A 13,831-nucleotide genomic window follows, 5' to 3' on the forward strand; every position below is an offset into this window, starting at 1 on the left:
AGACACTGCAACACTCTAAGCTCTTGGCTTTGAAGGAGAAGGGATGGGGACAGGGACCAAGGAGCGCAGAGGCCTTGGCAGCCACAGAGGACAAGGAAATGACCTGGCCCCTGGGGTCTCCAGGAGGAACACACCCCACCAATACCTTGATTTCAAATGTTTGACCTCCAAATTTGTACGATAATAAGTCTGGATGTGTTTTAAAGCAGTCAGGTGCTTGGTAAATAGGAAACAAAGACAGAGCTAAAAACACAGCCACCTAGTGTCCTGCCAGTGATAACCCAGGCCTTTTTCTTAGAGTCCACCCTGCATTCTGTAGCAGTAGCTCTGCCCAGTTTCTGGCCCTGTCACTCAATGCCATTTCACCCCAATTAGGGAGTCACTCAGCTGCCCTCCAGCTGATGGACAGCGAGGCAGCAGCTGCTTCGGAGGGGCTGCTGACAACTCCCAGGGATCACGCCTCCAAATCCAGCAGCCTGGCATTGGCAGGTGTGCCCCACCCCCTCATACCCCTTCCTTTAAATTGTTGGCGGGGGTGGGGGGAGACTGTCTTCTGCTTCTACTGGCAGAAATGCTTTTCCTTCCAAAGCACGCAGAATTAAGAAGGTGTCTAAGAGCTAGCATTCTTTCACTACAAATTGTTCCTATTCTGTCCTTAATAGATACAGAAACTAAGGGAAAAGATCACTAAGTTCTTTTTCAGGTTTTTTTTCTCTTGAAATGTTAAATAGGGGCTGGCACTGTGGCACAGCAGGTTAATGCCCTTGACCTGCAGTGCTGGCATCCCATATGACTGCTGGTTCGAGACCCAGATGCTCCACTTCCGATCCAGCTCTCTGCTATGGCCTGGGAAAGCAGTACAAGATGGCCCAAGTGCCTGAGCCCCTGCACCCACATGGGAGATCCAGAAGAGGCTCCTGGCTCCTAGCTCCTGGCTTGGATCAGCACAGCTCCAGCAGTTGGTGGCCAACTGGGGAGTGAACCAGCGGATGGAAGACTTCTCTCTCTCTGCCTTTCCTTCTCTCTCTGTATTACTCTTTCAAATAAATAAATCTTTAAAAAAATAAATGTTAAATGAATGTATGTTCTTCATTTTTAACATTTTCTTGAAGATTCTCTGAACCTTCTGAACCATTTTGGATGCTGTATTCTAATATTCTGTCTACCTATACCAACCTTTCTTAGTGGCAATAGACACACTTTGTAAAAATTGGCTCTTAGCAAAAAGTAAGATTAGGTAGAAAGCAATGAGTTCCAGTTTCAGCCTGATTACGATGTTGCGCAAATCATGTAACTGTCCTGCGTCTCGGGGCATCATGGACAAAGCAAGGAGCTTGTGCACCAAGCACCCAGACAGCCCACTGTGGTAGGGATACGGTTAGAGAGTGGCTCCCAGGGGTTCATTGCGCTGGGAGTGGGTGGAAGCTCTAGGAGGCGGGGCCCCATAGGAGGGCATCAGGCCATTGGTGACAGACCTTAGAAAGGACTAGGATAGTTCCTGTGGGGCCCTGGGTAGTTCCCAACAGAGCAGGCTGTTATAAAAATGACAAGGGCTGCCCCTCTCTGCCCTCTGGCTCTTATCTTGCTGTAAGATCTCTCTTTCCTACATGCTCCTGCCATGATGCCTTCTACCAGGGACTGAGGCAGGCCAGGGAGCTCTCACCAGAGACCAATGAGGCTGACTAATCCCGGACTCACAGCCTCTAAAACCATCAGATAAACAAAGCTCTTTTCTTTATAAAAAAAAACCCAGCCCCAGATAGCAACAGAAATGGATGAGACACAGCCTAAAGTGTAACCACAGAAAGGTGTGAGGTGTTTTGGGAGTTCTCTTGAGAAGGGAATCCCCACTTGCTGGAATGACTGATAAGCAAGACCCATTCCTTCTTCCACAAGATAACACTGAGGGCATCCAGGGCTGCTTAGATTTTGTATATCTGGTCTCTGACTTCAGATGTACCAAAATTCTAGGCACACTAAGTCACACAGATTTCTGGAGGCTAACGGATGAGGAAGGGTAGAAAGAAAAGCAAGTAGAGAAAATAGATGGAAAGTTCTAGAACATCAAGGCAACACTGAGCCCCTGGGGGTTTCCGAAAGGGCTCTCACCATCTCTGGCCTAGAGCATTTCAGGAGTCACTTGTAGGTGAGTCCTGCCTCGTGGTGGCTGTTAGCAAGCTGTGTCACTCATCACCAGCCCCAGCGTCCAGCCACCAAAGACCCATGGGCATTTACCAGCTGGTCCTCATACGCATGTTGGGTGACTACAGGAATGACCCCAGCCACCTTTCTCATCTTCGGGTTTCCCTGAGGGCTGTGTCCGGGGGTGATGTCAATGGTGGCTTTGGGAGTTGGGAAACAGCAGCCTCACCTGTCCTCAGGAGGGGCCAGGGTTGCTGGCTACCTAGGATTTTTCTAGACAAAAGACAATGTAAGTTAGTACTAGTGACAGAGGTGGGAGTGCAAGGAACAGATGACCCATTTTAGAGTAGTTTGGGACAAACACTAAAACCGTCTTGAGGAGTCTCCTGTCCTTTTAGAGTAATGCAGTAATAATCTGTTATGTACCATTGGCAGGTTTTCCATGCATTTCCTGTTAGACACAAGTCACTATTCTTGGAAACCTCAACCGCTGTCAAAAAGTTCTATTTACAGGGCCAGTGCTGTGGCATAGCAGGTAAAGCCACCACATGCAGCACCAGCATCCCATATGGGCGTCGGTTCATGTCCTGGCTGCTCTACTTCTGATCCAGCTCTCTACTAATCGCAGGGGAAAGCAGTGCAAGATGGCCCAAGTCCTTGGTCCCTTGCACCCACATGAGAGACCCAGAAGAAGCTCTTGGCTCCTGGCTTTGGATCGGCACAGCTCTGGCCATTGGAGCCATCTGGGAAGCAAACCAGTGGATGGTAGACCTCTCTCTCTCTTTCTCTTTCTCTCTCTCTCTCTCTCTCTCTCTGCCTCTGCCTCTGCCTCTCTGTGACTCTGCCTTTGAAATAAATAAATAAATCTTTATAAAAAAGTTCACTTTCCCTCATTTTTCTACTTTGAGTTCCAGTACTCAGTCATAATCAAAAACTTAACAGCAACACTCTCAGGAAACAGAGAATGACAACAAGCTGTCCCAAGGAACTCTGTTTACACAGTTTTTAAAACCATAGCAAACATTCAAACCTATACACATTTTTTGAGGCTGAAATCTGAGAAGCAATTGCTGAAGTTATAGTGACCGTGTTTATTTTGCTAATTTGTCTCCCACGTATAGTTTAAGTAATGAAAAGCATGAGTGTGAAACAAAAGGAATTCTGATAACTGAAGCAAACATCTGATTCAGAGGACTCCGAAGCAATCTCCTTTCCATTAATATTTAAGATTCCAGTGCATTTCTTGTCTGCAAGAACAAATTTAGAAAAACTACCATCATAGACAGCATCTAGGTACATAAATTAATAAATAAAATAAAATTCCATTTTAAATAAATCAGACCACTTTATGGTATTTACAGGGATAGACGAAAAAGCTATTAAGGAGTATGGTATAAATTTCATCTGATGGCTAACAAAGTAGAGACAGCTACCTAAGGAAAAAGAACTTCTCTAGACTTACATTTTATATTTAACTGTATCACCACATGTATTAAACACGCTGCTAGCGATCTCTTAATGAGCACCTGAGCTGTCATTCTTAATAGCAGGCTGACAATTATTATCTGTAAGTTGATATTTCCTTGAAATCCATTTGTGCAGTGCTTAAATTAATATAGTTAAGAATAGAAACTGACTATTCCACTTATAAAAATATTATAATACTTGCTAGAGTGTTATCAAATGACATAAATATACATTTATAATAAAAAATAAAGAGATACCAAAATGCACATTCTCAACACGCAGCAAGTAGAACACTGTACAAATCTAAACAATGCATCTCAATAACTCAGTGTTTAAAAAGGTCATTTGGTCTGCTAAAACCCGAAAAGGAAAATGTACATATCTATGACAAAACATAGTGAAACAAATAAACCAAATAAATAGGCCACTCTGATCTCAGCTATTTCTCAAATCAAAAAAGATCAGAAATGAATGTCAAAAAAGCTCAAATTATCTAATTCATCTAAATGCATACACCATTAACATATAATGAAAGTAATAATATAACAACATCTTGGGATCCATAAGTCACAGAATTCTGGAAATCCCACTTTATTCCCAAATACTAAAAATTAAAAAAGAATATCTCTGGTGCAGCAGGTTAAGCCGTAGTCGGCAGTGTCAGCATCCCATATGTGTACCTGTTTGAGACCCTGCTGCTCCACTCCTGATCCAGCTCCCTGCTAATCCACCTGGGTAAGCAGAGAAAGATGGCCCAAGTCTCTGGGCCCCTGTACCCATGTGGGAGAGCTGGAAAAGTCTCCTGGCTCCTGGCTTCACAGCCTGGCCCAGCTCAGGTCACTGCTGCCACCTGGAGAATGAACCAGTGGTTGAAGATCTCCCTCTCCTCCTCTTTTTCTCTCTCTCTCTCTCTCCTTTCTCTCTGTAATTCTGCCTTTCAAATAAATAAATAAATCTTTAAAAAGAAAAAAAAAATAATACCTCTTCCACAAAGCTGTCTTTCTTCTCTAGCATTTCTCGTAGTGTCTTAAGGATCTTAATGCACAGTTTTTCTTCTTTCTCCATCAGCTTCTTCGTATGATTAATCAACCTGAAAGCAAAACATTACACCTTATAAAGGACAATGGTTTCTCTTCAAGGGACATATGAACATTCTATGCTATAGAAAATATTTGAAAATAGGAAGCAAACCATATACAGGTTCTCAAAAGTTTTAAAATTATATTTCAGAGGGCTGGCACTGTGGCATAGTAGGCTAAGCCTCTGCCTGTGGTACCAGTATCTCATATCAGCACTGGTTCCTGTCCCAGCTGCTCCTCTTCCAATCCAGGTCTCTGTTCATAGCCTGTGAAAAGCAGTGGAAGACAGCCCAAGTGCTTGGACCCCTGCACTCACATGGGAGACCCAGAAGAAGCTCCTGGCTCCTGGCTTTGAAATGACCCAGTTCCGGCCACTGTGGCCACTTCAGGAGTAAACCAGCAGATGGAAGACCTTTCTCTCTGTCTCTCTCTCTCTCTGTAGCTCCACCTCTCAAATAATTAAAATCTTTTTTTAAAAAATTTTTAATTATATTTCAGCTATAAATTCTATATTAAAGAACATTCTTTTTTGTCTCCAAGGTAATATGTATCAGTGCTTCTCAAACTTTGGTAGCATTCTTTTAGTGAGACATAATAATCTTTAAAAAATAATGAAACACTGATATTCTCAATCCCATGTGCTTTGCTAATAGAAAATTATGACTATTGTACTGTGTTACATTTTACTCTGCCGTAGCTATATATTTTCCCTGTACTGTATTAAGTACTGTTAGAGCGGCAGTGATGGTATACAACACTGCAACTTTAGCCTAACAGGCTGCTTTCCAAACCCCATTAATAATAATGTGCTGGGGCCGCCTGTGCGGCGTAGCAGGTAAAGCCATAGCCTGCAGTGTTGGCATCCCACATGGACGCCAGTCCTGGCTGCTCCACTTCCGATCCAGCTGTCTGCTATGGCCTGGGAAAGCAGTAGAAGATGGCCCAAGTCCTTGGACCCCTGCACCCACATGGGAGACCCAGAAGAAGCTCCTGGCTCCTGGCTTCGGATCAGTGCGGCTCCGGCCATTGTGGCCATCTGAGGAGTGAACCAGTGGATGGAAAGACCTCTTTCTCTGTCTCTCCTTCTCTCTCTGTGTAACTCTTCCAAATAAAAGAAATAAATCTTAAAAAAAAAAATAAATAAATAAAAAGGCGGGGGCGGGGGGAGGCACTGATTTGCATGGGTCAATACCCAGTTGCCTTAAAGAGCAGTGCTCACATGGACCTCTTCTCTTGTCTCTCTCTCTCTGTGACTACACAGATCTGTGAAACTAACTGCTACCCTCGCTTCCACCATTCACACCGTCCTGAAGACCCACCTCAGCCAACAGGTTCAAAGAATGAGATTCATCTGAAGAGGCAGCACTGCCCTAAATGCATACCTCCAGCTGAGCCTGACGAGAGCACTGGGACCTACAAGGCCCCTTGTGTAGACTGAAGGAAGTTAGGTTCTAATTCTGATATCCTGGAAAATGAAACCACTGCTTCTTTGCTGAGTTGGGGACAGAGCAGGGTAAGCACTACAGCAGAAAATACGCATTCCTGAGCCTGTAACAGCACAACAACCCCTTCTCTAACCAGCAGAGCAACAGGGACATTGTTTCACTCCATCTGGGCCTAGGAGCTGTGGCCCCTTCCCAATATCTCACCACTTTCATTTCTTTCCTTTCCGTGCACCCCATGGTGCTACATCCTTCCTCCACCTTCAGCACAGGCCAGTATTTACTTGCTATCCTGAGTTCTTTTGCATCATTTTCTCACAGTCCTCTATCTTCCAGTCCTAGACCACTGCCATCGAACAACAGCCTGTGCCAGGACAGGAAGGCTCCACCTATCTGTGCTGTCAGATACTTTGGCCATGAGCACAAGTGGCCACTGAGCACCTGAAATGTGCCAAATGTGATAGAGAAAGTAAATTTTTATTTTATTTTAATTCTAATTGAAATAGCCATATGTGGCTCATTGCTACCATACTGGCACCCTTGCTCTTGACAAGGAGCCAGAATGTTCTCTAAAGGGTCCAATAGTAAATATTTTAGGCTTTGGGGGCCATTCGGTCTTTGTGGCAATGAGCTGATTCTGTTACAGCAGCAGGAAAGCTATAAACATAATCGTAGTAGCATGACACACATAAATGAATATATATAGCTGTGTTTCAATAAAACTTTATTTATAAAAATGAGCAGAAGGACCAATTTAGCCTGATAGCCACCGTTTGCCAACCCCTGTTCCAGGCCACCCAATCTCTAGAATCTATCAACAGAATTAGATTACTTTACCAGAGTTAAAATTCTTGGGCTTATAACCTACTTTCAAACCAATATACTAAACACTGGTACATGTTCACAGGCAGTGAAGAATATTTTGCAAAGACCCTATTTTTATACTGAATTCCCAGGTAATACCTCTGCTTAAAATTGTGTGTCTGATGGTCTCGGCAGTCACCAGTTTTGTGAATCCTCCTGCCTCTTCACTGGAAAGTCTTTATCAGACAACTAGCGAGTGTCCAAACACATTCTTCTAGGACCCCTGGTATACAGCAGGTCTACAGCCAAGAACCCCTAATTCTGGCCATAACACAGAAACTTGCACCTGTGATTCCACATAGTCCTCACAGTCACTTCTCCTCTTCCTATTCCTTGTCTACTTCCCCAGGGTCCCAGACGTCCCTGGTCTAAGAGCACACACGCTTCTTTTGTCCCCGGGCCTTTCTTTCTGCCTCTGGACGTGGTAGCAACGCAAGAGGGCACCTGACCTCTCTCTGCAGCATCTTCAACCACAGCACAACCGGCTGGGACGGGTGACGGTCAAGTGGCATGGCGGCACGGCGATCTCTTCCCCTGGGACGACTGCGCCCCTGCCCTGCGTACCGGGCCAGCACGTGACTACCTGCAAATCCCTCAGTGGAGTGACCAGCGCTCTCCACAAAGAGACCAAGTGCTCTTCCTTCTGGAGAAGCCCTACCATTAGAGTGGAAATATTCTAGGGTAGACATATCAATGATAGTGGATCTGACAATATCATAAAAATGCTAAGAAAAATGAGCAAAGGAAAGAGGTACAGTTGAGGATCACGGCCAAGTGTAGGACCTGAGTTGTCACGGCTCTGTACCTGAGGCACACCTGAGCCTCAGCTCCCCAGCCCCGAAATGAGGCTGACCTTGCAATCTCACCAGGAGGTTATGCAAATGGCACAAAATAATAGCTAAACACAGAGAACAATACCCATAAGGCTCAGCAAATGTCAGCTCCCCTTCCTTTCTCTCTAGGTTAATGAAAATTAGTGACTTGAAGGAGTTTTTAAAAATCACATCATGTAGTTATAGAAAAGAAGTAGAACCAAAACAACGAGGGATAATATGCCCAGTGACACAATTCCTTTTCAGAAAGTTTTAGTAAAACAACTTCATCTTCACCACAATAAAATTTCAAATGACTCCATTTAATTATTGGGAGTATATTTTAATAGAGATTTCCACTTTTGCTGACTCTGTGGTCTGGCACTGGGTGTGAGCAGGGCACAGAGCAGAGGGGCAGAGGCCCCCTCAGCGGGTAACTGGCAGAACCGAACCCCACACCCACTTACTTGGACATGAAAGCACCGCATCTGATTCTCGCATCACTTCCCTCGGGGAACAGCAGCTCCGGACTGTAGAGCACGTCAACCAGCACAGAGAACTCAGCCTGCATCATGGGGCTCAACTGCTGCTCCAAGGAGGCCACCACGTCCTGAGGGGAAGCACAAGAGGACACAGGCGAGGCCCAGCTCAGACTTCTGCAGACAGGACGAAGCTACCAACGGCAAGGGGGAGTGGAACTTCAGAATTTCAGACGCGTCCCCAGAGTCACCTGGCACCCAGTGTCTTCTGCAGGAATAGTGCTGGGTCTCTGGTCGTTGTTTTTCCATTTATAAAATAAATGAGGGGTGGGTAACTGTGAAATTTTAAGGACAAGAGGGAAACTCAATAAAGGCTTCATACAGGCCCTGCAGAGTCTAGGGTTATATAATGCAGACATGACAAGCTGGAACGAACTGGGGGCACCTGCCAGGGAACCACTAAAAAAAAAAATGTCCTATTTGTCACGGTTCATCCCAAACTTACCATCACTTACAATGGGGAGACCCAGTGACACACTATCAGAAGCACGATAGTACTTTCTAGAGGTCCAATGGCATTCAACAGGATTTCAAATGACAGTTCTTGATGGTCTCTCTTGGGCACGTACCTAATGCCTTACTTGGTCCCCTTCCCTGCTAACAGAATCCTGGTGTTTGTCACGCTGGCAGCAACATTCTCATGGACTTGAGTCAAGGCGGTTACCCCTGGCCAGTGCTTCTCCTCTACTCCCAACCTCGCACCACTGGCCTCAGCGTGACTGTGGGACAGCCTCAGTCAATGACAATCAGGGTTTATCTGCACAGCCAGCCAGGTGTGTGCTGGGGGCAGAGAGATTCTTTCAAAACCACCTACTGCCCGCAAAGAGTCTGCAATGTGAATCCACACAGGCTCTTCCTGTGGCCTCTGAGGATCTGCCCCAACCGGAAGCCTTGGCTTCAAGGCCTGGGCCTGCGTGGCTGCTGAATTCACTAACTCAGGGGGCAGCCACAACTCCAGGCTTCTTGCTATCAAACAAGATAGTAGTGTTCCTTTTGTAAGCCACTTTCAGTTGAATATCGCGTTGATTAATGTTGAAAGCATCCTGACTGATGCTTTTTAAAATAAACCTAGGCAGTGATAATTTCCTGCATATTACTTAATGGTTAGATCATCCCCTCTTCATTTTAAAAATATATTGAAAGACCAAAAAAATAAATAAAAACTCATCTGAAGCAACAATGTACTCGCCCACAGCAGAAGGATCCGTTGTTAGGCAGAAAACGGCCTCTGACTGGCTATTACTCTCTAATACAGAAGCACAGATGGGAACCCCACCCTCCTGATTTCATGATTTCAGGACTTGGCTCCTGTCTCTTTCCCCTTTCAGGAACAACAATCATGTCTACTTTGACTACTCTCAGTAAGCTTCTGAGAACAGTTAGAGGAGGTTACTGAGAAAATAAGAGAAAGGGGCAAACCAGGTATTACATAACAATAGAAAGGGGGAATGCTTCACAAATAGCTAGTATATTTGTTGGCTTAATAAAATGTTGCTAAAATATATCTACAAGTATATATGATTTCAAACTGTTTGCATCAAAATTAAGGTATCTTTAACTTCTAAAATTTCTGAACTGACATTTTTAATTTACATTAAGTCAAAGGCTTAATGCTCCACTAAAGAAAGAGTTCAACAAATAGTACAAATACCACAGTTCAGCAGGAATATAGACAAGGGCTATAAACAATAATCAAATGAGATGACATCTATTTTACTCACATAAATTTTAAAATAGTGACAACTCATTAAAACTACAGTAATGTATGACTCTTAATTTGTTTGACAAAGATTTAAAAGTTTGACAAAACACTTTATTTGCAAGAAAGCCAATAATACACAGGTATTTCTTTCCTTTTGTTTTTGTTTTTGCTTTTGTTTATTTTAACTTTAGCTACTACCTATAAAGAATGTGTGGTATTTGTCTTTCTGGGTCTTGCTTATCTCACTCAATACGATGTCCTCCAATTGCAACAATTTTGATGTAAATAATAGAATGTCATTCTTTTTATAGCTGAAAAATATTCCACTAAATATATATATATATGTATGGGGTTGGTACTATGGCACAGTGGGTTAAAGCCCTGGCCTGAAGCACCGGTATCCCACATGGGCGCCGGTTCGAGTCCTGGCTGCTCCTCTTTCCATCCCACTCTCTGCTATGGCCTGGGAAAGCAGTAGAAGATGGTCCAAGTCCTTGGGCCCCTGCACCCACATGGGAGATGCAGAAGATGCTCCTGGCTCCTGGCTTCAAATCAGCTCAGCTCTGGCTATTGCAGCCATCTGGGGAGTAAATCAGAGGACAGAAGACCTCTCTCTCTGTTTCTACCTCTCTCTGTAACTCTTTCAAATAAATAAAATAAATCTTAAAAAAATATATATATGTGTATATATATATATATATATTACATTTTATTTATCCATTCATGTGATGATGGACACCTTGGTTGATTATATATTTTGGTTATTGTCAACAGCACTGCTAAAAACATGGTGGTGCAGGTATCTCTTTGATAATACCGTGTTCAAGTCTTCTGGGTATATATCCAGTAATGAAACTGATGGATCATACAGCAAGTCTATTTCCAGTTTTTGAAGAAATCACACTGATTTCCACAGTGGCTGCACTAACTGACATTCCCACCAAATTTAAGTGTCCCCCTTTGTCCATATCCTTGCCAGCATTTGTCTCTGTCTTTTGCTTAACAGCTTTGCTAACAGGGGTGAAGAGATACCATGGTGGTTTGCCTCTCTCCCCAAGCCTCCCAAAATGCCAGGCTCAGTTGGCTAGGGTAAATGTATTTTTTAATTCCATTTCCCACAAACTCTTGATAAGTACCCTTGTAACTTTTGGATGACCTCTCTTCATTTCATGCACTATGCAAAGGGTGCTCAGGCAGCCATGAAGTGAGTTCTGTCGGCACTTCTTATTTTGACCCTGGGCCAACTGGGTTACTTCTTTAAATCACTGTTTCCCCATATGGACACTGGGATAACGACGCTGACAATCACGTGGGCTTGCCGTGAGGATGAAAGGCAAGCACACAGAACAGCCTCTGACAGACTGGTCCCCACTCCTTATAAATGCTGCAGTCATTGTTATGGAAGGGTTATGGTTCTGATCTCATCTGATTTCATCACTGCCATGCATTTCCCACACTGGTTCCAATGCTCTTCTTTTTCAGTTAAGTCGGAAGCAATTTTTAAAAAATATTTATTTATTTATGAGACAGAGAGCTTTCATTCTTTGGCTTGCTTCCCCATGTCCATAACAGTTGAGCTGGGTCTGGCAGAAGCTGGGAGCCAGGAACTCAACCTAGGTCTGCCTTGTGAGTACCAGAGACCCAACCACTTAAGCCATCATCTACTGCCTCCCAGGGAGTAGAGGAAGTTAGAATCACACACTGATCTGGGACCCAAACCCAGGCATTCCAGTATGGGACATGGGCTTCTCAGCCAGCATCTTAACCACCAGGCCAAAAGCCCAGACTGGTTCCTACACTTTAAAGTGCTTTCTGCTCTTGGCATCCGTGACACCGTGCTTTCTTTATTGTCCACTTACGTCCTAACTATTCCTTCACCAATTCACATAGCCCCTGATTCTTTTCTCTTCTACATCTTTTCTTCTGAGATCTCACCCAGTTCCATACATGTTTCTTGTGTGGTTTTAATTTTCCCGGAATTTTCCTCATTTACGTTTCCAGCATAGACACCTTTCCAAAACACCCCAGGTTCATGCATCCAGTGGCCTAGCTGGCTCCCACTTAGGTATCTCAAAACTAAAACTCCCCAATAGGGCAGGCATGCCTGGGTTCAAGACCCAGCTCCACTTCCAATTCCACTTCCTGCCAATGCACACCCTGGGAGGCAACAGTGATGGGGCAAGCAGTTAGGTTCTTGCCATCCAGAAGAAGGATCTGGATTGAGTTCCTGGCCCCTGGCTTTACCCCAGATGGGCTGAGGACTAAATCTGCAGATGGGAACTCTCTGTGTCTCTGGTTGTCTGTATTTTTCTCTGACACTCAAATAAATAAACAAAACTTAAATAAATAAATAAAATTCCCCCAATAGAACGCTAACTCAGACTCTCCCCCAAGCTCTTTCTCTCCTACTACTTCTTATCTTAGCAAGTGACAGAACCACATCGAACCCAGAGACATCCTTGATTCCCCTTCCCTGTCTAGCAAATCCTGTTGCCCTCATAACCAAACACATCCAAAATTCACCCACTTCTCTTCATTATTATTGGTATCTCCTTTTGCCTGAATTCAGGCAAAGACACTGAGATAAATTACTGCTTCCATGTCTGGACCCCAAAATCCACTCTAAACTCATAGTGATCTTTTTCCTGGTAAACCAGGTAACATCTTTCCACTTGGGAAAATCTGCAACAACTTGCTTTCACACATACAATATAACCCAAATGCCTTAACCATGGGTCTTCATCCATTCAGGCTGCTGTAACAACATCCTATCAACTGGGAAGCTTACCAACAACAGAACTTATTCTAGAATGAGAAGCTTAAGATCAAGGTATCAGCAGATTTGGTGCCTAGTCAGCCCCACTTCCTGGCTCAGAGAGGTGCCTTCATGATAATCCTCACACGGTAACATCTCCCTTGGGTCTAATTCTCTACGGGCACTAATCCCATTATTGAGGGTTCCATTCTCATGCTATAATCCCCTCCCCAAAGGCCTCACCTACTCATATCCATCTTGGGGGGGAATGAGGATTTCAACACAGGGGCACTCAAACATTCAGACCATAGCACCAACGAAGTCTCTACATGGTTTGATGCCTCATCTCTTAATACGTTCCTCCTTTAATCCCTAAACCCCTGCCCCAATAAACATCTCTTGACTCAAGTTAACCAACTTCACTCCTGGCTAATCTGCCTTTGCCTCTGCTGTCCCCTTCCCATAACACTCTGTCTCCAAACCTCTGAGTAGATGACTCCCTTCACTATGCAGGTCTCAACACAGATGTCCCCTTGTTAAAGAGCAACTCCCTAACTACAGGATCACTCTGCCAGTCATTCTCCCCCACACGGTCTTTCTGCTTTATTTCATTCACAGCACATTTAATTACCTGACACTTCATCATTTATTTCATGACTTACAATGTATGTCCCAGGAGAGCACAGACCCCATTGCTCTAGCTGGAACACTTCACACAGTGGCTGGTGTGGAATTTTCTGGGTAAGTATTTCATGAATGCAATCACTGTTCTAGGAGAAGCTTAAGGCACACCGTCTGTAGGCCAGCTCACACCACTCCCTACCTCAGCTCTGAAATGTGCCCCTGCCTCAGCTTCACCAATCTGCCTGTCTTCCACTCTTCTTGACTCTGCCTTTCTTTTTATTTGGATTTTCTGCCACTCTTAGTCACTATTTTTTATCACTACATTCTCTCTTGTACCAACAACCACCACTATCCTTGCTCCAACTATTTCAGATATGCAAGGTCTTCAAAAAGTTCACGGAAAAT

General features: G+C 44.2%; 1 protein-coding gene across 2 annotated transcripts in view; it reads right to left on the minus strand.

The window, feature by feature from the left end:
* The window catches only part of ITPR2 (inositol 1,4,5-trisphosphate receptor type 2), a 536,947-nt gene that overhangs the window by 228,579 nt on the left and 294,537 nt on the right, over positions 1 to 13,831 (minus strand). For both annotated transcript variants that reach the window (XM_051850872.2, XM_051850873.2), the window contains 2 exons: positions 8,274 to 8,416; positions 4,591 to 4,699 (listed from right to left, as the gene is read on the minus strand). In XM_051850872.2, the coding sequence (XP_051706832.1) occupies positions 4,591 to 4,699; positions 8,274 to 8,416 (252 nt within the window). The remainder of the gene's footprint in view (positions 1 to 4,590; positions 4,700 to 8,273; positions 8,417 to 13,831) is intronic.

The sequence above is a fragment of the Oryctolagus cuniculus genome, chromosome 9 (assembly GCF_964237555.1).
Source record: "Oryctolagus cuniculus chromosome 9, mOryCun1.1, whole genome shotgun sequence".
Classification (NCBI taxonomy): domain Eukaryota; kingdom Metazoa; phylum Chordata; class Mammalia; order Lagomorpha; family Leporidae; genus Oryctolagus; species Oryctolagus cuniculus.